Genomic DNA, 25540 nt, shown 5'->3' with positions numbered 1-25540 from the left:
AGCGATGACGCGGAGGCAAATCCGCTCTGAAACTCTCTCCATCGCTTGGTATGACGTGAACAAGAGACACAGGGCGTCGCACATCCCTCCGTGCCTGGATGGTAGGCATGCAGTGGTCTGGCATGGTATTGACACGCCTATTCCAACAGTGCGGGGCCTCGAGGTGACCACCAGAGAGATCGCCCTCCACCGCGTCGTATCCCGTGCTCAAGCTCAACCATCACCCTCCATCATTTGTTGTTGTTGTGATAACGACCTGTCTCTCACGAAACCCCCATGTACTGGCCGACATCAGCCGCTAGGATACTCGATACCCCGGCTCCCCTGGGTCGCGACCCCACAACACACATCGTACCCAACAAGCGTGGCAACCTCTTCGCCGCCCTCAGTCCAGCTGCTTTCGGCGTGTGGAATGTCCGCGTGTGTCTTCCTTCCTTTATCAATGCTGACCTCAGCCAACCGTCCTCCAAGCCTCGGTAGTCCGAAGTCGAGACAGCGTTGAACGATGGGGTGCGAACCAGGAGGTGTACTGGTCCTCGGACGGGCGATCTCTCATCATACTCGTGAGCTCAACGGCTCTGAGGAAGCTGACCACAGACGACAACTTCGCACCTGCTCATCTATGGATTGGTCGCGACCACCGGTGATGTCTACGAGTCGGTGCCAACGACGCACTTCCCCGCCGGCGGTGGTGCAGGTGAAGGCGAGTCGCTGCGGGGCTTCGAGCTGAAGAATCGGGGCGTCGCCTTCGTCATGGGCAAGTGCACCAGCGTCGTGGCTCAGAGCCACAATCTGCTGCTGTCGCTGCAGCATCCGCCGTCAATATTTGTCGTGCCGTGGCCGCTTCCGACGCAGCTTGTTACTCCGCCGGGTTCGCACTTCCCCCCACTACCGCTCGATGGCGACAGCGAGGCGCAGGTCGAGTGTGAGATGTGGGACCTGGGTAAGGCAAAGGACTGGCTTGACCAGTCAGGTAAGTTGCACGGGAGTCCTTTTGAACTGACGACAGAACGGATACCAGCTCCCATGGCAATGACGGCGTCAAGATTGCAAGGCATGCCGGTGACATACACGATCTTAACGGACGAGGGGCGTGTGTACGCAATGTACGCTGTGTCGCAGGTCGAGTTATTCCAACAGGCCCAGCCGCCGAGCTCGCGGACACCATTGCCGGATACGCGCTTTGTGGGTCAAGCGATCTACCCGCCGCCGTCGACCGACAGCCTGAGCGGCGGCATGGTGAGCCTTGGCCTGATCACGGTACCCCCAGTGTCCGTAAAAGCTGTCGAGGTGGCGGTGAATTTACGACTCGGTATGGCGGCCGTCGGACTCGAGGACGGACTCGTGCATGTCATGATTCTGCCGCCGTGGCCGCAAGCTGCGCGATTCTCGCACGCTCTCGACCTGAAACACGCAGCAAACTTGCGGGTCAAGCCCGGCGCCGTCAAGACCATGGCGTGGACGTCAGACGGCTACGCGCTCGCAGTCGGGTACGAGAATGGCTGGGCAGTGTGGAGTATGGGCGGCCGACTTGATGGCTGGGGCGTGGCGGCGCAGGAGGACGACTCCGGTCCCGTGGACGATTTCATGCGCGGCGTCTCCGCGCTGTTCTGGGCTCCAGGCAACCTGGACCTGTTCATGGTGGCACCGAGCGCGCCGACGCGGCTGTTCGCACTCCCCTTCGTGAAGAGTGCGACAACGTCTCAGCACTCGCCTGACAACACGCGCTACGCCTTCCTTCAGCTCGACGACCGGGTGCTCGTCTACCGCGGCGCAGACCAGCCTGACATGTCGGTCATCAACCCGGAGTCTGATGTGTGGCAACATATCCACATTCCCGCCGTGTACATTGCGACAAACTGGCCGATTCGCTACGCATGTATCAGCAGCGACGGGCGTTTCGTCGCTGTCGCTGGCAAGCGGGGCCTGACGCATTACTCAGCAGCGAGTGGGAGATGGAAGCTCTTCACGCACGAGCGCGAGGAGCGCGCGTTCTCGGTCCGTGGCGGCCTGCTCTGGTTCCACCACGTGCTCATCGCGGCAGTGGAGCAGGGAGGCAAGTACGCCATCCGGCTGTACTCTCGCGACGCGGAGCTGACCGAGTCGGGCGTGCTCAGCGCGCACGCCGTGCCCGCTCCCGTGCTCTGTATGAGTCTGCTTGGCAACTCGCTGCTGGTCTACACAGCAGACAGCATGCTGTACCACTTCCTCATCCTTCCGACGCGGGACACGATCCGCCTCCAACTGTGCGGGTCGATTGGGTTCCAGGGGCTCGTGACTGTCCCCGCGCGAGTGAGGGCACTCTCATGGCTCGTTCCGGACGCGCAACGGCGCCTCGGCGACCCCGCCGACGATCTCATCGTCGCGACGATCATCTTTCTCGTCGACGGGCGGCTTGTCCTCCTGCGTCCCCGGAGGGCAGGCGGCGACGAGGTGCGGTACGACATGCAAGTCCTCGCGGACCGGATCGAAAGCTACTGGACACACCTGGAGGGTGTGGGCACGCTCGAAAACTCGCTCTGGGGCTACGACGGTCGGTCGATGCGTGTCTGGCTCGATGCGCTGACGATCGAGGCCACGCGCGTGGACACGGACCGCGACAGCTACGAGAGCGTCAGCGAGAGTGTCTGTCTCAGGCTGGACTTTTACCCGCTGTCGCTCTTAATCGACAAGGGCATCATCATTGGCGTGGACCACGAGCCGAGCGCGAGGGCACTCCCGTTCGCCCTCTTCAAGCTGCAGACAAGCACGATGCTCTTCCTCCCGGAACTCTTGCGGTACCACCTCGAGCGGCGGGATCTCCGCTCAGCCCTGGCGTTTGCGTCCAACTACAACGAGCTCGTGTACTTCGCCCATGCGCTGGAAGTGCTCCTCCACTCAGTGCTGGAGGACACCGTGGACGCCCTAGCCTCGAAAGTGGACCAAAAGTCCGACCCAGGCGGCGCCGTGTCGCCAGGCAGCACCAAGTCGGACGGCACGGGCACGCTCTCATTAGTTGCGACGTTTCTGGACCACTTCCCCGAATCGCTCGATGTGGTGGTCGGCTGCGCTCGAAAGACCGAATTTGAGCACTGGTCTCTCCTCTTCGGCGTGGTGGGCGCGCCACGCGAGCTGTACGAGCGCTGCATCGCCTCTGGCGCGCTGCGTTCTGCCGCCAGCTATCTGTTGGTCATGCACACGCTGGAAGAAGCCGACGACGCGGCGGACACAGTGCGCCTACTCCGGCTCGCGATAGAGAGGGACGAGACGCAGCTGTGCAAGGAGCTGCTGCGTTTCCTGAGATCCATAGATGAGAGCGGGGAGGCGCTGAGGCGGGCCGTGAAGGAGGTCGGCATTGCGCCGCCGTTGGCCGCCGTTCCTAAGAAGAATGAGCCGGAAGGCAAGACCCCCTAAGTCTGTACCGGGGGGCAAGGGGGCAAACTGTCACGACTATAACGAACCATAGATGCATTGGACAATTTAACCACTCTCTGGCTACAGTTTCGCCCTCTCCCGACCGTCCCGCCCATCCAAAGCGGCATCGGGGGGAACGTGCCGCTTTATGAAAGCCATGGTCGGGAGCACAAAGTCGCTCCAGCCCTGATCGCTCGGCTCGACGATGAACGCGTCAAAGACATGGCTGGCGCCGACGGCAAAGAGGGCCAAGCTATCGACTCCGCGCGCATCGAGTTCTTTGAGAAAGGGCAGAGCGTGCGTGGAGTGGGGCACGCCGCCGTCTGTCGTCCCGTGCCAGATCACTGTGGGCGGGTACTCGTTCTGTCTCCGGAGGAGGTGGAGGGGACTCAGGGCCTGGACTTGGGCTTGGAAGTCGGCCTCGGCCTTGGCGATTTGGGAAGGGGAGCCAGAAGCTAAGATGGGCTTGTCGAGGAATGTATGCCGGAACAACAACGGGAGCGTGAGCTTATGCTTGAGGCAGTAGTTGGACATGTCGTTGCGCAGAGCCATGCCCCTCGCCTCTCCTTCCTCCAGTCTCCTCCCAATGGCCTTCTCCAGATCCTCAGCCCTCACTCTTCCAAAAGGAGGCGGGAGCTCCACATTGTACAGGTTCCCCGTCATCGCTCCTCCGGGGTCTCTCTCCTCCAGCGCGGCCCTAATCTCGTCTTCAGAGAAGAGGCCGGAGAGCGGGAAATGGGCCGGTTTGGGCGGATGATACTCGCCCAAATCTGTGATGGCGTACGCTTCGAATACGGCTCGTGGCTTAGGAGATAGGACGAAGGGCATGAGGAGCGCGAGGATCCCGCCCGCGCTGTCCCCCGCCGTAATGTAGCTGTCCAGGTCGACGGAGGAGGCTGGGCAGAGCGCCGTAATGGCCTCGGGGAGATGAAGGCGGAGCCACGCGAAAGCGGCCTTCAGGTCCGATACTGCGTCACTGAATGAGGCATGGGGCAGCATTCGGTACGCTATTGAGACGACGTGATACCCCTCTGAGCGGAAGGCGGGCAGAACCCAGGGGCGGGGAAGACAGTGGTGGCCCAGCCTGGTGTCAGCACCTCCCACTTCCTCACTTCCTCACCTCCACCAACTTCCCCAGATTTGCAAGACTTGGACAAGACTTGGACGGGAATGAAGGCGAAGTGCTCGCGCCAAACGGCGCTCACCGAGACTCACATTATACCTCCCCCGTGGATCCAGAATACCCATGGCCTCTTTCCGGGTTTTAAGGAGGGCCAGATACGCAGTGGGACGTCGACGCCGGAGACTGTGCGGTAGACGTGCTCGGAGGTGGGTTGCGGGAGAGGGGGGAGGGGCCGGGCCCGTTTGGCGGGTTTGGGGAGGAGGTTGCTTTTTCGTCCCATCGTGATTCTCTTCCCTCCTCGTTCTGAGCCCTAAGCTGAGAGGATAAGAGGAGGAGAGCTTGGATATGTGTAGAGAGATTCAAAGGATTGAAGTGAAGTAGGAAAGAAGAAGACGTGAGTGGGCTAGTCCAAGCGCTGCGCTTGGCCGTGTGGCCGTGTGGACGCCGAGATGCCGAGTAGCCGGTTATCGAGGCCTGCGGGGCCCGATGCGGTCGGGCAACTCCGATACTTCTGCTTGTTCCATCTTCAGAAACGATGCATAAGGATCCTACAGCAATACAGGGGAGACCCGGTGAGCTCGGAGGGAGATGCATGGCTGCTTTCAGTGCTTCAGAACCTGGCGTCAGCTTTGGCTACTGGAGACCCTAGCTTACATTGCCGCGACTCGAGGGCGACTGAGATGTTAAGGCGATGGAGGTGTATGTTTAGGGCGAGGGAGGTGTATGTTTAGGGCGAGGGAGGTGTATGTCTGTCAGCTCGAGGCAGTAAGAACAGCTCACTGGTCCGAAAGTCGAGCCCAGCGAAGAGTGACCTGAGAGTTAGCTATTGTGTTCAGTTCTAACAGCCGATCGGACAGTCCCAAATTTCGTCTCTCTTGCGAAAACAGATTTGGTGAAGAAGGGGGCTGCTGGTCAGTTGGCAAGCTCAACTATTCAACTCACTCTTGCTAGGACTACAGCCCGAACTTGGATAGCAATAGCTGTGAGAAATAGGAGTGCTGCGGTGTAAGCTCGCCGCAACGTACGCTTAGCTCACGAGCTCAGTATGGCGCGCTTGAAAGGCCGAGATGGTGCACCGGATGTTTAGTCTGGATGTCAGCTACATGTGGAAGGAGAGCGAGCTCACCAGTCCTTGCCCCGGGTACGGTACGCGACGGCGCATGTCAATTCTGAGCGTCAGTTATCAATCGGGGGCGACAACTGACCAAGGGTTTGTTTGCCCATGGATCATATTGTCCACTTTGTAGAGCACCCGCGCACTGACTGTTAGCTTCCAATCGGGTCTTCAAGCTTACAGGATAGGTGAAGTTGGTCGCGGGGATGTGGGTTTTCAAGGATCCGTGGGTAAGCTCAGCCGTACTCCCAACCCAGCTCACTCGCAACGGTTATCTCCGCTGGGCAGGGTCGGCAAGTGCTCGCTATCAGAAACCGAGATCCAGACGGCTGACGTATCATGGCGGCCGAGTCACTGGAGCAGGATCAGCTGCAAGTCAGCTCCAGCAGCTTTCAGAAGCTCACCTCGCATATTCCGGAGCTGAGCTAAACTCGAGCACAATATTGGGCATCAGCTGATGGCTTCCTAGCCGACGCAGATCACGGACTTGACCTTACTCGCCTTCGGCAGCTGACGTGTTTGAGTGAAGCACTGCCTGGCTTGTCAGTTGCTTTCCAGAATTGATCAACTGACAATCCTCGAGTGGTACCGATGAAGGGGGTTGAGGGAGCTGGCGGTCAGTTTTCAGGGCTTTCGACAACTGGGTGAGGAGTTGAGGAGTTAGCATAAACAAGCACTGGAAGTGCCAAGCTTCCAGCGAGCATATATGGTGCAGGGCTACCTCTACCAGATTGACGACTTGCTCCACGCTGGTTGTAAGCTACATGCAGTCACGGAATTGAAGCTCACGGGTCTGAGACTCCTTTGTCCGCAGAAAGTCGATGGCGAGCGGGGAACGTCCTGACGTTCATTATGAGGGTGAGGAAGAGAGTGAGCGAATGGGGATGTTGTGAACCTATATCTTTCATGAGCTTCAAAAGACTTCCTCGGGCAGCTCACGCCTCAACAATCCGTCATGAGAGAGTTCGTTTCAAGTCTGCTTGTCAGCTACATAGAGGTATCTCGCCGTCTTACCTCCCACTTAGCAGGGCGACCGGCCGCTTGTCAGCTCGGCCCCTCTAGAGAACTGACCGAAGCGTGGCTCCCTGATTGTCAGCTACGCACACTTACCGCGGCTCAGCTCACCAGACACCTGCTCTTCTGCGTGGTGAATGATGCTCCAGGATGATGAAGTGACGGTCGCTTCACTAGAGTCAATGATGTTGCGAAAGTGAATGAATGCGAAGGAGTGCTCGCAACGTCGTCGTGGCAGGCTGCGCCCCTACGCAGTGCACGAAAGGATGTCAGTGAGATCTTCAGACGACAGGGCGCATCTCACGCTTTTCCGAACTAGCAACGTCGGTCATCTTTGCATTCGCTACAGTCTCAGCCAGCAAGAGCTGCCGAAGTTTCGCTCCACCAGTTCTCTCCATCCAGCAGGCTCTGGGTGTACGAGTTGTTGGTAAAGTTGGGGACATAGGCGCCATACTCCCCGTCTCGCTTGGACTTGGCGCAACTCCCCGCGCCCCTGGCGGCGATCGACCCCAAGCATCCCAAGATCGGTCCGGCCATGGGCAAAAGTCCGATTCCACTGGCAAGACTGCCGACGATATTGCTCAGGACGCTGCAGAAGTCGGCCTTGGGCCCGAGTTCATGCACTTGAAACTCAATCACGATGTGTCCCGCCTGGGACCCGTCGCCCGTTTGGCTCCGATACAGCGCATACTGGGGATGGATGGACCCGAACCAGTCCCATTTCGAATGGAGCATGTTCATGCCTGCGATACCGCCGCTAATGTCGGGGTAGACGGAGTACTCGAGCCACTTCCTCTGCTCGCCGAGACGGATCGCCTCGACCATGGCTGTCTTCAGGCTCGTGCGCGCCAACCCGCCGCCATCCAGTTTCCCATCAGCTCCCTTCAGTACAGGAAAGATGGCGTTGGCGGATATCGACACGTTGTACGACTTCAGCTCGCTCGCGCTGTTCGTGTACCCCTTCATTGTGGTTTTAGGGGTTGACCAGCGCGTTGTGTCGCAGTCTTGACCCGTGCAAAGCTCGTCGAGCGCCTCGCGCACTAGCTCGAAGGCGCTGATGTCCCCGATTGAGAGAGGGGTGTTGCCGTGGATCATGACTTCGGTCGTGTACTCTGCACCATCTCGTGTGTCCAGGGCTTCTTCGAAGGGGGCGCCGAGCGCGACAGAAGCGACTGCTATGAAGACTGTGATCAGCATGGTTGCGATGGTCAATTTGAAGTATGTGAGAGTGGCGAGGCAATGTCATATAACGCCCGGTCCGCTTCTCCACTGGACTTTGCTTTATACTCTGAAGCGTGTGGGTGTTCCCTTCGTCATGCTGTGCACTCCGATTCATCATCAGTTTACGATCAATGGTCTGAAGGTGATAGCCCGTACCCCATGAGTGGAAAAAGCAATATTGACTTCAATGTCTCCAGAGGTTGTCAGTCTTCAATGCCACAAGGGTGTGACAATGCGGTGCAGCCGTGCAGGAGCCTGACCGCATCCAGACTCTGGCAACTGACATGTGAATTGTGGCAGCTTGAAGTAAGGCACGAGTCCAGAAACAATCCAGAGGAGCTCCCAGAACGGACCACTTCGGGGCCGTCGCACCAGAGACAGTGGCCGTCACCGGGCTCGGCGTCGAGTCCTGGACTCTTTGGCTTTGCCACTTGACGGGACCAGGGCTGCGGCTAGCAGTAAGCAGCGCAGAACCCCACAAGGGATACGCGAGGACGTATCTCGCCCGCACTGGTCCAGCGCTCGTCTCTGAATCGCTCCCCGCCGCCGGCTGCGAGACACCGGCGCGGCCGGGAGATGACCGATGGAGAACGGGCGGCAAACGTCGATCGACGGACATTGCCGCTCGTCCGCCCGCAATCGATGCAGCCGGCTAACAGCTTGTCGGGGTGAGAACATATGCCAATGTTCGTTATCAGTGGCCAAGAACAGGTAACTCAGAGCATCAACTTCAGTAGCATGGAATTGACCTTCCGCTCTGAGAGCCCCGCATCGTAGCCCGCACATACGCACTTCACAGCGGCGGTGCGCAACCCGCTCAGTACGCCCGCGCAGAGTACCCTTCCAACACCCGGCGGCTAGGCATACATAGACCTGGTTTACGATCGCTTGCCGCTTGTACACATCCGACCTGCATCCGGTGCAGATCCGCGCAGATCACCGCTGCAAACGCTGATCGCCGGCGTCTGGAACTCTGGAGCCCACTCGGCCAGATACCGGTGGGCACGGAGGATGCGGTAAGGCGCGGTACCTCGCGGCTTATTTTCTACCGGGCCGTTTCATTTCCAGTTTCGTATCCAGTAGGTCCGGATACGGTCCGATTTCGATCATCGCACGCATACCATGCCATGCATGCCGTTCTGAGCCGTCGATACCGGCCTGAACCGCCATGAGCCGTGGACGACGTACGAGGCGCTCGCACGAAGAATGAGAAAGCAGGTCGCTTAGCGATGTGCGATGGTGTCTCGGAGGGCTCCGGATCGTCGTCAGGTGGGCGTCTGGCGTGGGCGGGGCCGGCGTGGGGCCCGGGAATGATCTGCATTTAGCAACAGCTGACTAGCTGACGAGGTTGACGAGTTCGCCATCGGTCACAGTCCGGGAAGCGGTATCGCGGCGTTGTATGAGACATCAGTTGACGACCCTGTGAGACCAGAATCACGGAGAAGACATATCCAGACGGAATCGAAATACAAACACCTGTTATCTCGTATAAGAAGTGGTGTTCTCCGTTTTCTCGGAAATCACTTGCAGTGCAGGCGTCTCTGTCGAAGCCCGAGTAGAAACGCACAGAAGGACGGGTGTAATGGGATCGATTCCGGATTCCGAGGAGCCGATAGATCTGAGCAGGGCTCGTGAACAGCAATCTGCCGGCGGCATGCCTATTACATTTGCGGCGAGGTATGACGGCGCCAAGCACTCCGGCGGCCTCCAGTGGGGCAGAGCGGTCTCTACTGTTGTATGGCGGTAAGCAGAGCCGTGTACGGCGTCGAGTCAGCGGAGACACTTCCGAGCCTGGAACTCGGGAGCCTCCGAGATTCAGACGCCGGAGACGCGAGCCCAGTCAGCACTCGCCTGGTGCTCACTGTCTCCCACGGTCGCTTAACCCGAGAGTGTGCTTTACCGCCCACCCGACTGCTCCGCCGTGCGGCGTCCACTTGAGGGAGACGCACTGACCACGGATCACACCAGCCATCACACCAGCTCGGCAAGTCGGCTGTCCGCCATGAGTCTGCACATGCCAATCACTCACACCTTCACCTACCCCGGACCCCCCAGATTAGGCAAAGCCGTTCTGGATCTGGCGTGGGGGAGCAGAGAGGGTGGGGTGAGTTCGAGCACATGTCCCACCCGTGATTAATCGCCCAATTGAGCCTCCCAGCGCCGCTCTTACTCCGCCTTGCTGGAACGGATCCCGGACCGATCGCGGTAGTCACCCCGTCCGTTTTTACTCGTCAACAGTGTCTCGTCAAAAGTTATGGCAAATGCCGAGCCCCACGCTCCATGATGGGCGGATGGGTGCCCCACTATGCACGCGCCTCCTCCACATCTGACCTGCACTCATGGTTGGCCGGATAGGTCGCAGAGCTCGCAAAGATCGCCGGAAGAGCAATGGCTCGCTTGGAGCAAACTGGTGCATACTGCTTTATCCGGCGGCACGGCACTCGCCTCTCTGCAGTCAGTCAGCCAGATTGCCTGATGTGTATCCGGAAGGACCACGGCCCGGTCGACAGGTCCAACCGGAGAACCCGAGCCGCAAAGTCGCGAGGTACCGGCCCCTCTCTCCAGACTCGCTTGCCTCGCAGAGAGATCTGCACGCCATTGGTGGAGATCCAATGCGGGGCCAGCGGGGCTACGCGATCAGCGCGACCAACCAGTGTGATCGGCGGATTGCTTCCGACAGACTTTTTCTTGGGACCTTGTGCCTTTCTGGTCCTTTCACGCTTCTGAAAATTTCCACAGAGAGTGGGGGGTCCGATGATGAATGCGGGGTAAGACCTCCTCGCCTGTGTTCGTCTATTCTGCGAGATGAAAATTTCGATCGCGACCCGTAGCACCGTTTCGATGCAGCTGGACCGTTGTTGGGGAACTGTGTCTGGGACGTGGGGATCGGAGATCCGGCGATGTGCGGTGTTCGACACTCGGCCTGGCGCCGCGCTCAGGTTGAGCGCCACCAGGACGAGAGCGGGCACGTGTACGCCTCGAGCGCCCGGAAGCGCCAGGCAAGGGGTTTGCTTGGCTTGCACCAGTCAGTTGGGCCACTGAGGCTGCCGCGAATTACCGTGCCAGGTTGACCGGCGACCAAGCACAGCCCAGCTCAGGTCAGGTCGGCCGGCAGGTGTCTCCCACAACTGGACCCACAGAGAATTTCCGGCGTCGTCGGGATACGCCTCACCGCCTCGGCCCTGTGCTGCTCCCTATCGTGGATCTCCTCGATCTGCATACGTATCGTCCATGGGGAGATGTGATTGACCCGTTGCACGAACTGACTCAGCAGCTTCCTAGCGGCGATCTGAGAGCAGGGAGAGCAGGGAGTGTAAACGATAGCGGAGCGGAGTGTCTCTCGGAGCAACTGGTGTGGGGTCCCCTCGCGCTATCGCCTAGCGCAAGGGGGCTGGGAGCACGTCTTGGCCCCGCGCTCTCGTGTGATTGATCGTAATCGACCCCTGGTTCTGTGCATAGGACTCGTTCCCCCACGTTCAAAAGAGTCCTTTGCCGCTGAAAATTTCGAGGATGGATGTACAGGTCCATGCAATGGGCCGCTTCTTGCCGGTTCCCTTCAGCCTGCTCGTGAAACTCGCCGTTTTTTCGTGGACCTGTACGGTCGGTTCCGGTGGATCGGGGCGGGTGAACGGCTAAGCTGTGCCAAAGTCGCCGAGCAACCCGGATGAGTGTCGGGTATACCAAGTCACATGCCCACACCCCATGTCTGCCCATATGACTGCATAGCGCTCAGCGCCTGCCTGGTTCCCCACCGTCCAGTAGTCCGGATCTCCGGGGCCACGAACGTAGGAACGAGTCATGCGAGAGACGTCGCATTATACGGAACGTCCGGATTGACGGAAGAATCTCCGCTAGGCTGGTCCGTCGCAATGTGGGTCGCAGATGCCGTGTGGCGTTGTAATCGAGCATTCTGATCCAGCGTGACAGGTCCACAAAGCCGAATGCAGAAAGAAGCACGGGTGGAAGTGTAAACCTAAGTGAAGTTTCTGAATTCAGTAAATACAACAACAGAGACAGAGCTGCTGCGCAATCAACAGTCGTGCCGAAGTGCGTTGCGAACAGTCCGATACCGTTGCGAGAGGCTTCATTACGGAGTCAGCGGAGCGGAGTTTCACGGAAGGAGTTCAGGACGAGCCTACATTGGAGCTCGCCAATGCATGTAATGCATGCGATGCAGCACTTGAGAGGCCCCAGAATGAACGGGGCCGGGTGAGCAGCGAGGAGGAGCCCTCGGCCAAGTTGCCGCCTCCAGAATGACGAGCGTCAGCTGACCCACTTCCGTGCCGCTGTGCCGGTCGACGGATTTCCAGCAATCCGCTACCCCCCCTGTTCCCTCGTACCGGGCTTTGTGGTAGAGGGAAATGGTGTGCTTCGGCAGACGCCTGTACGCCTGTACGTTTGTACGGCTGACGGCATCGTTTCCGCAGCACCATTGAGTGTGGCTTCGGGCTGGTTACGACCCACTTGCCCACACTCCCATCCCGTTTCCAGCAGAATGCAGTCAGATACCGAGCTATACCGAGTCCAAGTGACCTCGTGACCAACGGTGAGCGACCGCATGCTTCCCAAGACGGATCCGGAAATGCATTCCCCTGTCAGCAACTCGCCCGCTGCCCGCAAACACAGACACGGTGTGACAGTCCGGTACGCGCCAACATGTCACACAAGGAGGGGTTTCCCACTCCAAACAAACAAGTGACGGCATCGCGTGTGGAAAAAAATGTCTACTGATGCATGCAAAGTTCTGGGAAAATGTCTACAACGTGTTCTTCTTGTCTTTGTCTTGTGTGTCTAGGTACAACTATGGATGGATGTGAGATGTGAGAAAATGCTATGGTAATGTTCTATGATTATATGGTGTGGTGTTGAAGTGTTCGAGGGCGCTTAGAGCATCGCCTCGGCCATGTCGGCGTCCATCGCGTCCTGCTGCTGGCTCTGCTGGGGCGTGTACTGCGGCGGGGGTTGGTACTGAGGCGGCGGAGCCTGGAAGGAGCTCGGGCGGAAGGCAGACCACGGGTCCTGCTTCTGCTGGACCATGGGGGCAAAGGCGTCGCCGGCGAAGGCGGCTGCGAGCGCAGCGTCGTCCTCCTGGTACTGGTAGGCCGGCGTTGGTGATCCCTGCGAGGGAGCGGGGAAGGGGAAGGCGTCAAAGGAGCCGCAGCTCGTCGGGGAGGGTAGCGGCGCATCGGACGCGGGGCTCGAGCCGGTAGTGGATGTCGGGATCGGCATGGGGAGGACCAGCGTGCGCGCGAGCTGCGCCTTGAAGCTGTTCAGGTCGAGCGCCTCCTGGGACATGTGAAGCTGGCCCGCCATCGCGATGAGGTCGTCCATGGTGGCCATGGTTGCGAGAGTAGTAGTGGTGGTGGTGGTGGTGGTGATAGGATCTGTTGGCTGATGTGATGGGTATGTCCGCCTCGAGTGGCGGAAGTGTGGAATATATGCGGCGAGACCAAGGAGTCGGTCGGCAGTCGGTGGTTATATGCACAGACACGAGGTGTGCGTCGTGCTATCTGAGAGAGAGAGATAGATATGGAGAGAACCGGAGAGCTGAGCGCGGGGCAAGATATGAGAAAGTCGTGATAGCGGGGTTCTGGGCAGAGCTTTAAGAGAGGCAAGACTGTGGAGTTCAGGGAAGGGGGCTCTTTGACCGGTTACCGACCCACCGAGCCCCTCAGGCCGCGCAGGGTGTTTCCGACTTTTTCCATAAACAGGACTATTCACAGAGGTGGTAGCCGGCCGATTTTTCCACCGTAAGCGCCGTAACCGCCAGACCGCGATTGCCGTGGTGGATGGCGACTAGGATCGGGGAAATTTGCACCGGTCACTCTCCTGTCTCCCCCTTCCCCCTCCCTTCCACCTCGCAGCGATCACGTATCTCTCCCTCTGTACAAGCGGACCTCGCCTGCATACCCGAATCGCTATCACCCGAACCACGCTGTTCACGCATTGATAGTCGATTGAAAATCGATTATTGTTCCCCCCACTTCAGCCATGCATCGCTTAGCCAGGCGTGATCGAGCAGCGTGGCTGGCAAACCGTTACATGCTGCATGCACCACATTTTTTCTGCTGCCAGGTAGTACATACGTGTATGTGGAGCAAGTCGAAGATCCGACCACAGCGTCGAACCCCGGTCAGAACGCCGTAGTAGCAAGTCGCCGGACGTAGGGGAGGGTGTTGCCCACATGCCCAGCCAGCCCGCTCGCTCCATACCACGGAATCCGGAAGTCTCATAGTGGCACCACAATGGTGCAGATGGTGTCAACCCGGGCAACGGCGCGGGGTCTATGACACCATAGCGAGGGAGCGTGCTGCGGGGAATACCCGGGATCCACACCAGCGTCAGTGCTGTTGATAACATCTGGGGCCAGGCCCTCCGGCACCCCGTGTCCATGCCGGCCTCGCCGGCCATGCCCAGGTGCTCAGGTGCGATCGCAGCTCCACAAAACTATGACGACGACGGATATCGAGAGCGGTGGGCAGGCTCCGATCGATGCCATCGTTTCCGTGCACTGCACTCCGCATAATGCACTAGGCGCACTACGGATGCTTGGCCCAGCGGACGGCCTCCATCCGCCATCTCCGAAATCCATGCATGGTTTCCATTGTTCCCAACTTTCCTCCGCAGTCGGTCTGGGTCCTGCGTCTGCCGGCTCCGGCTCTCACCGAGCAAACACGACGTCACACACGTTATCCTGAACATCACACACCGCCAGATTCTCATCGTCATCGCCAAGCAGGGAGCACTGCTGTTGACGCTGTTGACGCTGTTGATCGATGGCCGAGAAGGGACTGCCGCGCTGCTGCCGGCCTCCCGTTCGTTTCCACCTGTTAGGCCCGGTATGAAGGTCCATGTTCCCAGAGACCGGATCGCGTCAGACTCCCCTTTATCCCCTCCCCATGCATGCATAATCTGCCACCGAGCCGAACACCGCCTGGACGCGTTGTCTGCTGTGTTGATAGTGTTCTCGGCTACGCGTGCTATTGAGGCGCGGGGTTGGTCGATGCGGAGATAATTGGCCCGCAGGGCGTGCAGGTGGATGACCGGACATGGCACGCACAGCTCAACTACGAGCACACCGGTGCAAGCTTGTATTGCGTACAGCTACGCGTCCACTTTGCATGACACGGTACGCGGTACACGTCTCCATTCTACGCGGTACACGTCGCGGGAATGCGAAGGTATCGGGAACACTATACACGTCGTAGGTTCGCGTAGTCTTGTGCCCGATAACGTACAGAGTTGTCGCGGGAATGTGTGTGAACAAGGCATATCCGCGATTGACTCGTCGCCACTCGCCACGGCTGTCCGGGACGATCACGCCTCACGCACTCACGCATGTGCATGCGCGTCCGTGCCGGATCGTCTTCGACTCGTTACCGGGATCAGCATGCGTGGGCTAGTCTGTTAGTGCTAGTCCGGTCCCACTCTTCTCCGGCCGGCAGCAGTGCTCGGTTGCGCCCGGCTCTCTAGTCTCGTAACCTTGCATGCGTAACTGTGCAGCGTGGCAACTAGTACACAGACAGAATCTTGACGACACACTCCAAAGATAGCGTCGATAGGAGACACGGCGCGCCGTGACCCCGCCCGTGCCGCCGGCAGACGGTGGCGATCTCTTATCGCACTTTGTGTGCGCCAACCGGAGAGCTGCGTTCGAATTTCCGTTCTGGCCATCCATCGAGCATTTGGCCACTCACCCGAGTTGGAAAGTCGACAAGCCACGGCGGGTGCCTTATGCAGCTGGCCACGCACGTTTTCGATTTGCACGCTACTCAGTGGCCAGAGCTCAGGCTGGCCTTGCCACATGCCATATGCCGGTCGGCATGCCCGGCGCAGTTGGCGGGGTACAACATATGCAGGCGGATGACGGGCTGAACTCTCGGCCCCGCGTTGGTGCTGTGCAGGAATTACGCCGAATCCCGTGCCCGTCTTGACTGCCAATCATACCATGCGGAGATAGTTTCCGACAAGAGTTCCGTTATAATACTGGGCACAAGCGACCGCTGCCCGTGACAGTTGACCGATCACCGCGATTGATCGCGATCACTCGTACTCGCTGCGCCTCATGAACCTACGCACACACATTCACAATGAACTGCACATTTGACTATACATTCTGCTGACCAGCCACTATACACTACGACGCTGATTTCGGGCGATGAGTTTCGCCTAACGTATGCCAAGTCCGCTGATCACCGACTCGGTTGGAGCTCGGGAGCTCGCTGACGCTCGCTCACATGAACATACCCCCACCCCCGCCGAAACCCCCTCCTCCAAAGCCGCCGCCTCCGCCGCCTCCGCCAAGCCCGCCTCCAAAGCCGCCGCCGAGCCCGCCAGGCCCTCCGGGCCGAAGCGGCCTCCACCTGCTCCTCCAAAGCGACCACCGCCGGGTCCTGCGTTAGGGCCACCGAAGGGGCCCAGACCCATGTCTGGCCCAAACTCGCCCGGAGGCGGCATCTCGTCCCCAAACCTGTTGCGCCATTCCGGGTCGGTAACGCCCACGCCTCCGAGCGGGTTACTACCGCCAGAGCCACCGGGGAAACGTGGGCCAGTCGGGCCGTGGGGCCCAACGGGGTCCCAGCGAGCGCCGGAAGGGTGGGACGGGTCGGGAACCTCACCGCTGCCTTGGCCGCGGCGACCTGCGAACAGCGGGTGGTTGAAGTCGACCACCATGCCACCGCTCGAGTCGGGGCGGTCGAGGTCGCGGTGACCTACAGATGCGGCTGGGACGGCGCCGGGACCTCGGAGAGGGTCGATCAGAGGCGAGGGGACGCCGGGCCGGGCCGGCTCGGGCCCGGTCGGGTTGTCCGGCGTAGGGCGCGGGCGGCGACGCTCATCCGGACCTCTAGGCGCCGATGACCTGCAAGTCAGTCTTGAACGATCCTTCACTTGTGCTGTTTCGTGGCTGAGCCTGAAACGAAGATCTACTCACGGTGCAGCCGCCGTGTAGCCCTCCTTGCTCAGCCCCGGGACGAGACGGGAAACGACGCTGCTGTCGTACGAGCTGGTGAAACGGTTCACACTGCGGGTCAGCTATCGTCGCCCGCACATTGATAGCTCAGCGGCCACTCACGCGTCGCGAGACACGAAACCCAGCGCCCGGGCAGCGTCCTGCTCGTCACCGGCGGCGGTCGCCGCAGTCGCGGCCGAGGGAATCGGGAACAACCCTGCGTTCACAATGTCGCCCACGGGCAGAGAAAACGAGTGAGGTGCGCTGTCCTCCGCCATCCCGTCTACCGTGATCCGGCTACCCATGCGCCCGACGCGCACGCGGAACGTCATGCTGCTCTGCTCGTGCCGGTACTCGAACGTGTAGTTGTCCTCGCCACGTGCGTTCCAGCCGGCGGGAAGAACGTTGGCGACCCCAGATCCGGTATCCTCATTGGGGTCCACTGCTGTCGTGGTCTCCGACATGTCGTCGTCCTCATTGTTCCCGGAAGACTCCGGTTCGGCAGGACCACCGGCAGAAGATGACCCGGCATCAGTCGCGGCCGTTCCGGGTGACGGCAGCAGGCGGAAGCCGAGCTGCGTGTGGATTGTGTGTACCAGGGCGGCCACAGAGTCAGTTGGGTGAGGTAAGGGTGAGCTTGTGGAACGAGGAAGGAGCGTAGGGAGCAGGAGCAGGAGCGCATCCGCGTCCAGAGCAGAGTTGTCCGGCATCTTGAAACTCTCTTGCCCGATAAGACGTTCGCTTGAAAAGGATGCTTGGCTGAATTGCGGTACGCGGCGAGGACACTAACTTCTCAGGGAAGCCAGGTGACGCTGTGATCTGTGAGACGTCGAAGAAGACGAGTACAGGTCGGCGAGTTTGGGAGCTGGTGCTGGATGGGACTCCACCAGGAGTCGTGAATCGAGTCGTTAAGATTCTTTCGTTTAGGTCGCTATCGAGATAGCCAGTTGATGTGAAGATGCTGTTGATGAACGCAATGTCTGTGTGCTCGACGGGGGTGACGAGTCGGTCGTCGCAGCTCGCAATGCGTCATGGCTCGGTGGAGGTGAGTGGCGACGGTCACGTGATCGTTTAGGTGACCGAGGGAGGGTGCCTGCGATGCGAGTTTCGATCCTCGTCTTGCTTGATTGCTTTGATCGGGGTTTACAGGATGAGATTTGGCGCTCTCTCCTCAAGTATGGTTTCACATGATTGAGAAGTGAGAGAGGAGAGTTTCCAAGATTTTGATGGGAGCTCGCTCTCAACGAAGCAAGGCATCCTGCTGCTGACCGTAACAGCCCAAGCCGATAACTTTGCTGAAGTGTCGTCGATTCCGGAAGCCCATCCTCGTGACAGATGTTGACTCTGTTCTCACAAGACTGGCTCATCTTCCTGACCTCTCTGACTGACTGTTCAAATTCTTGCTCAGACTGAGAGACTGAGGGAGGCGAAGATTGAGCGAGCCGATCGGTACCCTCGGCAAGAGCATTGTGGGCTCGTCGCAACAACCTGCCGAACCCCATATTGGACGCAGATAACCCTAACAAACTGACAACGATGGACAAACATGTGCGGCGTAACAGAGAGCTGTCATCTAGGTAGTGGCTCCGTCAACACTTTAACGCTTGGCGACACACGGTCACGAGGCAAGGGCTGCGGGCCAACAGCGTCCATCGCCACGAGTTTAAGTGTACTCGAACTTGATTTACAGAATCAAGCCCTCTGCTGTCAGCAGCATTAGCTACACTTACTGCACCACCTCGGAAATCCTCTCGCATGCATCGCATACCGCTGCCAGGTACCGGCAGCGCCGGATCGCTACGAACGGTGATGACCGCCCAGAACGCCATCGGTCGGACACGTCCCTCCGGCTTATCGCACCCGGTGCCTCCGGTCTCTTGGCCGTGCCGATCGGCCCGGCGCTGGGCTCCGCTCACTTTTATCGCTGAACTTCGAAATCAATGGATACATGCTGATAACCGGTACACTCTATGATAAGCTGCCTCCTCTCACGACCTCGCGTTTGCCTGCGTTCGCCTAGAACCCGAGAATCTTGTTGCACGCCTCGACGACCGCCCTCTCGTTCGCGGGCATGGTGTCGGAGACCTCAAACTTCTCGAGGCCCATTGCCCGGCGGGCGTCGGATCCCTTGACGTCGTCGGGCGTGCCCGTGCCGCGGAAGGCACTCTCGCCGACGCCGCCTGGGAAGTCCGGCGGCGGGATGCGGTTCACGAACGCCTCGCGCTGGTCCGCGACATAGGCTGCGTTGAGCGGCGTCATGGGCACAGAGGGGATGTACATGACTGCGCTGGGCCCGTTGCCGCCATGCGTGGCCTCGACGGCGTGGATCACGTCCGCGTGCCACCAGGCCTGGTCGCCCGGCCTGACGTGGGGGATGGACACCATTGTGCGTCCGAGCTGGAGGTGGGGGTGTGTCTCGTCGTTGAACTCCTGCGAGCGCGCCGGAGGCGCGTTGGGGAAGTCGCTCGTGACCGTGTCCAGGATCCAGTTCTCGCTGGCCAGATACGCCTCGCGTCCGACCTCGGCCTCGGTCTTGAGGGCGCGGAACAGCGGCCTAAGCAAGGTGTAAGCGGAAAGCTCCCTCAGACGCGGGTAGACGCGCAGAGTGCCTTCACCAGGCCCCGTGTGCGAGAGCGACGTCCAGCCCTGGAACGCGCGGAAGACGCCACAGGCCCCGGGTCCGTCGTAGAGATTCTGGTTCGCGCGCGCCCTCGCGCCGAGCTCGAAGGGGTCGAACTGCTCCCACCGTCCCGTCAGGATGTCCCTGTACACTGCCCTGTAGGCGGGGTCTTCCCAGCGCTCGACACTGCCGCCGTCCATGTGCGGGCCGAGGGCGAAGCGGCTGTCGCCGGGGTGACGGACGCGGAGCCGGTCGGCGTACGCGAGCGGCTGCTTGGCCGCGGGGCCATCCGAGCCGGAGAAGAGGTTGAGGAGGGCACGCTGCACGGCCATGGCGCGGGGGTGGGAACGCGCCTCGAGCTGCGGGCGAGACCAGTACAGCTCGAACACCTGCTTGTCGTCCGCCGGGAAGCCCTTCACGTCCGGGTTGGCCGCGACGTACGCCTCGACCTCGCCCAGCCACCGCTCCGCCGTCGATTCGGGGATCACGCCAGTCAGCACCGCTGTGCCGCACTCCTTGAAGCGGGCGATGGCCTTGGCGTCGCCAGAGACGAGCTCGTCGTAGCTCAGAACAGGGACGCAGGCCTGCCGTCTCCGCTCGATGTCGCTGGCGGCCCTCGCCAGCCGGTCGGTGAGACGGGTCCAGGACGCAATCAGGCGAGCCTGGTTGTCCGCGTCGCCCATGAGGACTCGCTTCAGGTCGCGGAACCGCGGGGGCAGGGCTTGCGCCTTCTCGTTGCTGAGCGAGGCGAAGACGGAGCCGATCTGTCGTCAGCACAAAGTCGTGACAGGCTCAGCACAAGCTCGAGAATAGCAGCGGGTGACATCCAATGGAGGGGGGGGTTATGCATCCAGTGATGACTCGGGGTAGTGGCGCCACACGAATAAACTTCATGCTCTTGCCGGACGATCGTTGCGTGCAGCAGCGTCGTACTCCTCTCGAGCATTCGGCCCTGGTGCGCTAGTGCACTAGTGCGCCGGCCCACCAACCCGGGGCTGCTCCGCAGTCGAAACAGCGGAATGCTAAATGAACTCATTAGGTACGAGCCCCGAGGGTCGCATCAGTGGGAGTTGCCGACGGATCCTGCGCTAGTCTCGGCACTAGCGCAGGGCAAGGGAGAGTGAGCCTGGACTAGGACCGAGGTCTCGTGGCTCATTGACCATTACGTTTCCTTTCAACGTCTTATTTGGACCTGGCCATCATGGTCTCTTTGGAAGTGAAACCTCGTCCTTGGCCCCTGCTCCCTGCGCTTCCCATGTCACGAGTCCCGACGGCAATGAGCCAGTCGTGTGCGCCGCCCCGAACAAACGTTCGCGACATGGAACACCGCGACGCCGACACGGACACTTTAATGCGGCCCAGCGGCGGTCTCGCCCTCCGTGCCCGTCATCAGGTAGCGCACGCCAACTGCGGTGTGTTTCGGACTATTCCAGGCGAGCGGCGAGCGGTGAGCGGTCAGCAGCGTCGCGCGACCGGCCCGCCCGGTCCGAGACTAGGCAGTCAGGTGGACAGGTGCAGATCTGGGTGGATCTGGCGCCGATTCACGCCAGCGAGGAGACAACATTCGACAACAAGGTGAAGGGGGGAGTTACGATAGTGGAGAGTAGGACTCACGTCACCTTCGGCGCGCGGCTTGCGGGCTGCGCGGCCCATCATGCCCATGCCCATGTCCATAGGAGGCGGAGGAGGAGGGTGGGCTGCCGTCTCCAGACCCCGCTTGGCGATGGGGCCGAGGCGCTTGGAGGGAGCGCGGATCATGTTGCTAGTCGTCTTATAGGCTTAATCTGATCTTCGTTATGAAGTCTTCCCAATTGTGTTGGCTCGAGTCCGTTCGCAAGTCGCGATGAGGGTGGAGAGGTCGAGGAAAGCGCTGTGTTCTTGTCGATGGAAAGAGTGCTTCTCTGCTTCACAACGACGGCGCACTTTATATCATTCCCCTCGCATCGAGTGCAGCGGCGTTACGCACCGGGCCCGGTGGGCGCAGCCCGCTGTCTGGCCGTCTGACCGCGACAATGTCTCCAGTGTAGCTAGCAAGAATGTAGCTCGCTCGCATCTCGTCTGAACATAGTTTAACAGTTTAGCCGGGGCCATTCTATGGTGAGAGCGGCCGGTATAACGGGCGTCCACCGCAAGCGGGGCGTGGTGCGCCACTGACATGGGGCATCTTTGGTTCACAACTTGCTGAGGCTTGGTCGGTCCTGGTCTGGGGCTGACCTGGTGCAAACCTCCCGCACGAGGGGAGGAGCTGCGCAAGTCTAGTACACCCAACCAGGCCCGGAAAAGCCGGCATAGTTACGATATTCTCTGCGGCCATGTAGCGATGGCCGCCCCGAGCGACCTCACACTGCACATGATCTGCGCATTACACAGGCTCCATATTGGTGCCTAAAGATTCATTTCGCACGAGTGCCTTTGTATTATTCGTTCAGAAACGGAAAACCCGTCTGCAGAGGAGTCTAGTCCTTAGTGGGTACCTGGTGATAACGATTCAGCGGACAGGGGGTACGCCGTACCTGGTTCGGCCATTGGAGCGAGCCTCCTGCTGCGTGTGAGTGGGCTGGCGACCCTCGGAGGGTCGGCTGCTGTACACTGCGCAGGGGAAACCTGCCGAAATGGCTTCAGTAAACTTTCCGAGCCCCCCTGCAGCCCTTGAGCGGCAAGTTTTGGCCAACGGTTGATACGTCGAGAGTCTCGAAAGGGTGGAGTAAAAAGTCGCCGTCAGTTGCCGTCTGCCGCCGGCATCCGTCGACGGCCAAGAGGAAACAACAGTGAGATCTCCCGCGGCACGTTTCTGTTAATCTCTTGTTAAACTCGTCACACGACAACCAGACAGACTTCGGCTCGTCCGACCTCTGATGATCGTCGCTCACGCACGTACGCCTGCTCTCGCTTCGGCTCGCGCCGCCCGCGGCGGTGCCTCGTCACGTCCGATACTGCATGCTCCACCCGACATGACGCAAGCACAATCCCCAGCCACTGGACACCGCCACACCCGGCGACTACTGCAGCCCGGCAGATTATACATTTTCAAGGTCACTCTTGTCTATCAATAACACAAATACGGTGCTTCTCCGCTGTCGGTGATTCGTGCTTCGCAGCTGCGCTCTCCGTCACTCGGGAGGTTTCCGCCCACTCAGAGCTATGACGGGCTCGCTGATGTGCAGTTTCAAATGCGGAACGGCGAAGATGCTCCGGCACATTTTACTGCTGAACTGCTGCTCTGCTTGTTCTGGCTGCGGGCACACTGTGCGGCCGACAAGACGGCCGTTCATTAGGCTACGGCGAGCATACAGCTTAGTCGTATCCGCGTCCGGAGCGCTGCTTGCCGCGCTTCTCCTTGAAGTGCTTCTTGCCGTTGTTGCGGACCTTGACCCCCGTCTCGAGGATGGGCATGCCGTCCGGTCCCAGCCGGCGCTGGTGCGGGTAGAGCGTGGGGCGGGAGAAGTCCATCTCGGGGGCGGCGCCCTGCGAGCGTCCCTTGACGACGACACGGGGCTGCGCGCCAGGCTCCGAGAAGAAGTGGTCCTCGAGTGCGGCGGCCTTGACGCGCCCACTCCGGCCGGCGGCGACGGCACTGTTCTTGCTGATCTGGTTGTGTGTCGGCGCCGGACCCTCCTCGATCGGCTCCATCGAGGTGATGGCCGCCTTCGACGAGGCGGGGGCCACGTACGTGTCCGAGTTCTTCGAGACGTGCGTCTCCGGCGCGCGCTTGCGGCCCGCAGCGTAGCTGTCCTCGATCTCCTGCAGCGTGCGCTGGCGGGAGGTGCTCATGTACGCGTCCGCGTCCATGCCGGGCGGCGCGCGGCCGTACAACAGCTTGGCGTTCACGTAGTCCTTGAGCACGTAACGAGCCGCACGAGACGTGTCGGGCATACCGAACGAGGAGCGCGTCATACCGCGCGCAATGGCGTAGGCACTGAGGAGGTCCTCCCAGCCGACCTTGCCCGTACCTCCGTCCTCGATCTCCTTCACGTCGATGCGAATGCCGTACGTACCCTCGAGAATCTCGCGAGGGATACGGCGGCACACAAGGTCGACGGGGGCAGAGTACTCGCGCATCTGGTCGATGGGGAGGACACCGTCGCAGATCATGTCGGCCTGCGTGTTGGCGAACTGGGGGAAGACGAGACCGGGGCAGTCGCACAGGGTGATCTTGTCAGAGAGAACGAGCGTCTGGAAGTGCTTGGTCTTACCCGGCGTAGCGGAGACGGACACCTTCTTCGAACCGATGAGAGCGTTGATCGTAGACGACTTTCCGACGTTGGGATAGCCGACAAGACCGATCATGAGCTTGGACGGGTTCGGGTCGCGGGAGGTGGCAAAGTCGGAGAGAGGAGGGGCGGAAGAGATGAACAGGTCCTCGAGCTCGCCAATAGTCAGAACACGGGTGCGGATATCCTCGATCTCCTCCGGCTTCTCCTCCAGCTGAGCCTGCTCCAAAGCTTCGGCCGCCTCGTCGACGTCCTCGACCGTCGCCTTCTGCTTGCCCTTGTCGAGAGCAGTCGGCTGCTCGGGCTCCTCCCCCTCAGCGTCCTCCTCCTCAACATCCTCCTCCTCAGCCTCAGCGTCCTCCTCGCTCTCCTCCTCAGAGCCCTCTTCCTCGTCGCTATCGGCGACCTCCTCATCGTCATCGTCGGAGCCCTCCTCGTCTGACTCGTAGATGCCGAGAGCGCGCTTCCTCTGCTTCTCCTGCTGCTCGAGGGCGGCAGCGGCGTTGGCCGCAGAGAAGAAGGCGTACTCGATACCCTCAGCCTCGAAGTACTCAGCCCAAGCGAGACGCTGGTCGTAAGTGAGCAGGTCGGCCTTGTTGATGAGTAGGAGCGACCTTCGCTTGCCCTTGCCGGGAACTGCCTCGTCGCCATCCTCGCTTCCAACCTCCTTCACGTAGTCCTCGAGGTCCGCGCTGCGGAATCCAAGGGGGTTTCGGGCGTCGACGATCTGGACGACGAGGTGCGAGCGCTCGATGACACGCCACAGCTGGCGCCAGAGCTGGATGTTGCGCTCGAACGGCGTCAGCAGCAGACTGCTGTCCTCGGCGAGGTGCGCGAGCTCGCGGCGCCAGTCGAGGAAGCTCTCGCGCTCCTGCTTCTCGAGCTGTAGGCGGGTCATGTCCGTCGTCCATGCCGGTCGGCGGGGGATCTTGAGACCATCTCGGAAGTCGAACTGCTTGCGTGCCACCTTCTTCTCCTCGGCCTCGGACAGGAGGAACGGGTTGGCCTCCGGCTTGGCACCCGGTCCAGCAATGATGCGGATCTTTGATCGCTCTGCTTTGTCAGCTCGGGAAGCATAAACTTAGCTCACCAGTCGTGAAGTCGGCGTCAGCGAGCGCAGCGTTCGCCAGGAACTCGTCGAGGTCACGCTCGTGCGTGACGGAAGCGAGCGGGTTACTCTCGTCGAGGGTGTACTGTTCGTCAGAGACGCTCGAGCGCAGTGTCTCACCAGCTGGGACTCCTTCGGAGCCACCGCCTCCTTGATCTTGCGGTTGATGAGGGCCTTTCCGAGGCCCGATTTTGTTACTTTCGTACGTCCTGGTGCCTGTGTGTCAGCTAAGTCCCGGTCCTATCAGCTCAAAACATACCATTTTGCTATGTTCGTTAGGACAATGTTGTAGTATGAAGACTTCTTTCTCGAGCGGCGGCGGACTTCTATGACCTAAGAAATTCAGCTGCTGGGAAGTGGAGGTTCAGGGTCTGCACGTGTTCGGACAAGCAAAAGCTATGTCCTTGATAAGCAAAGTCTAATGGCACGTGGTGTTCATTAGGCCACGGCTAATTGCGGGCTGAAAAGTCCCCTCTCTGCTGCAAGGGAATCTCGGACACGGGTTGATCCATCTTTTCCGAGATGGTTGCGATTATTTGTTCGAAACTCACCCTCACCAACCACCATGAGCCGCAACCTCCGCCTCGCCTCTGGCCTCCGCGTCGCTCCCCGCGCCGTCCCCATGGGTGCGCGTGCCGTCTCGACGACGCCCGGCGAGCCCGCCCCCGCCGCCGGCCCCTCGACCGCTGCGTCTACGTCGGCTGCTTCCCCTCGCCGGCAACACTGGAAGGACGACACACTTCGGCTTTCAGACCGTCCCGGAGGAGCAGAAGGAATTGTGTTGGC

At 60.3% G+C, this 25540-nt stretch overlaps 7 protein-coding genes across 7 annotated transcripts; 1 reads left to right on the top strand and 6 right to left on the bottom strand.

Annotated features, from left to right (window-relative positions):
* Positions 1-276: 276 nt before the first annotated feature.
* A1Q1_07204 (uncharacterized protein) lies at positions 277-3393 on the top strand (the record flags this gene model as incomplete). Its single annotated transcript, XM_014327440.1, has 3 exons — positions 277-420; positions 598-973; positions 1022-3393. 3 exons carry the CDS (start codon positions 277-279, stop codon positions 3391-3393), a joined length of 2892 nt encoding a protein of 963 aa, XP_014182915.1.
* An 81-nt stretch (positions 3394-3474) lies between these two features.
* Positions 3475-4392, bottom strand: A1Q1_07203 (uncharacterized protein; the record flags this gene model as incomplete). Its single annotated transcript, XM_014327439.1, has 1 exon — positions 3475-4392. The coding sequence occupies one exon, from the start codon at positions 4390-4392 to the stop codon at positions 3475-3477; it is 918 nt and encodes a 305-aa protein (XP_014182914.1).
* A 2603-nt stretch (positions 4393-6995) lies between these two features.
* On the bottom strand, positions 6996-7841 carry A1Q1_07202 (uncharacterized protein; the record flags this gene model as incomplete). The annotated part of the gene is made up of 1 exon (XM_014327438.1): positions 6996-7841. The coding sequence occupies one exon, from the start codon at positions 7839-7841 to the stop codon at positions 6996-6998; it is 846 nt and encodes a 281-aa protein (XP_014182913.1).
* A 4908-nt stretch (positions 7842-12749) lies between these two features.
* A1Q1_07201 (uncharacterized protein) lies at positions 12750-13205 on the bottom strand (the record flags this gene model as incomplete). Its single annotated transcript, XM_014327437.1, has 1 exon — positions 12750-13205. One exon carries the CDS (start codon positions 13203-13205, stop codon positions 12750-12752), a length of 456 nt encoding a protein of 151 aa, XP_014182912.1.
* Positions 13206-16034: 2829 nt separating this feature from the next.
* A1Q1_07200 (uncharacterized protein) lies at positions 16035-18317 on the bottom strand (the record flags this gene model as incomplete). The annotated part of the gene is made up of 5 exons (XM_014327436.1): positions 16035-16725; positions 16798-16887; positions 16939-17556; positions 17606-17746; positions 18205-18317. 5 exons carry the CDS (start codon positions 18315-18317, stop codon positions 16035-16037), a joined length of 1653 nt encoding a protein of 550 aa, XP_014182911.1.
* A 514-nt stretch (positions 18318-18831) lies between these two features.
* A1Q1_07199 (uncharacterized protein) lies at positions 18832-21193 on the bottom strand (the record flags this gene model as incomplete). Its single annotated transcript, XM_014327435.1, has 2 exons — positions 18832-20199; positions 21050-21193. 2 exons carry the CDS (start codon positions 21191-21193, stop codon positions 18832-18834), a joined length of 1512 nt encoding a protein of 503 aa, XP_014182910.1.
* A 1536-nt stretch (positions 21194-22729) lies between these two features.
* Positions 22730-25378, bottom strand: A1Q1_07198 (GTP-binding protein; the record flags this gene model as incomplete). The annotated part of the gene is made up of 4 exons (XM_014327434.1): positions 22730-24699; positions 24737-24963; positions 25014-25080; positions 25306-25378. The coding sequence occupies 4 exons, from the start codon at positions 25376-25378 to the stop codon at positions 22730-22732; spliced, it is 2337 nt and encodes a 778-aa protein (XP_014182909.1).
* Positions 25379-25540: the final 162 nt, after the last annotated feature.

This window comes from Trichosporon asahii, assembly GCF_000293215.1.
Source record: "Trichosporon asahii var. asahii CBS 2479 unplaced genomic scaffold scaffold00009, whole genome shotgun sequence".
Lineage (NCBI taxonomy): Eukaryota > Fungi > Basidiomycota > Tremellomycetes > Trichosporonales > Trichosporonaceae > Trichosporon > Trichosporon asahii.
The sequence above is the reverse complement of the archived record's forward strand: the minus strand, read 5'-3'. Positions and strand labels throughout refer to the sequence as shown.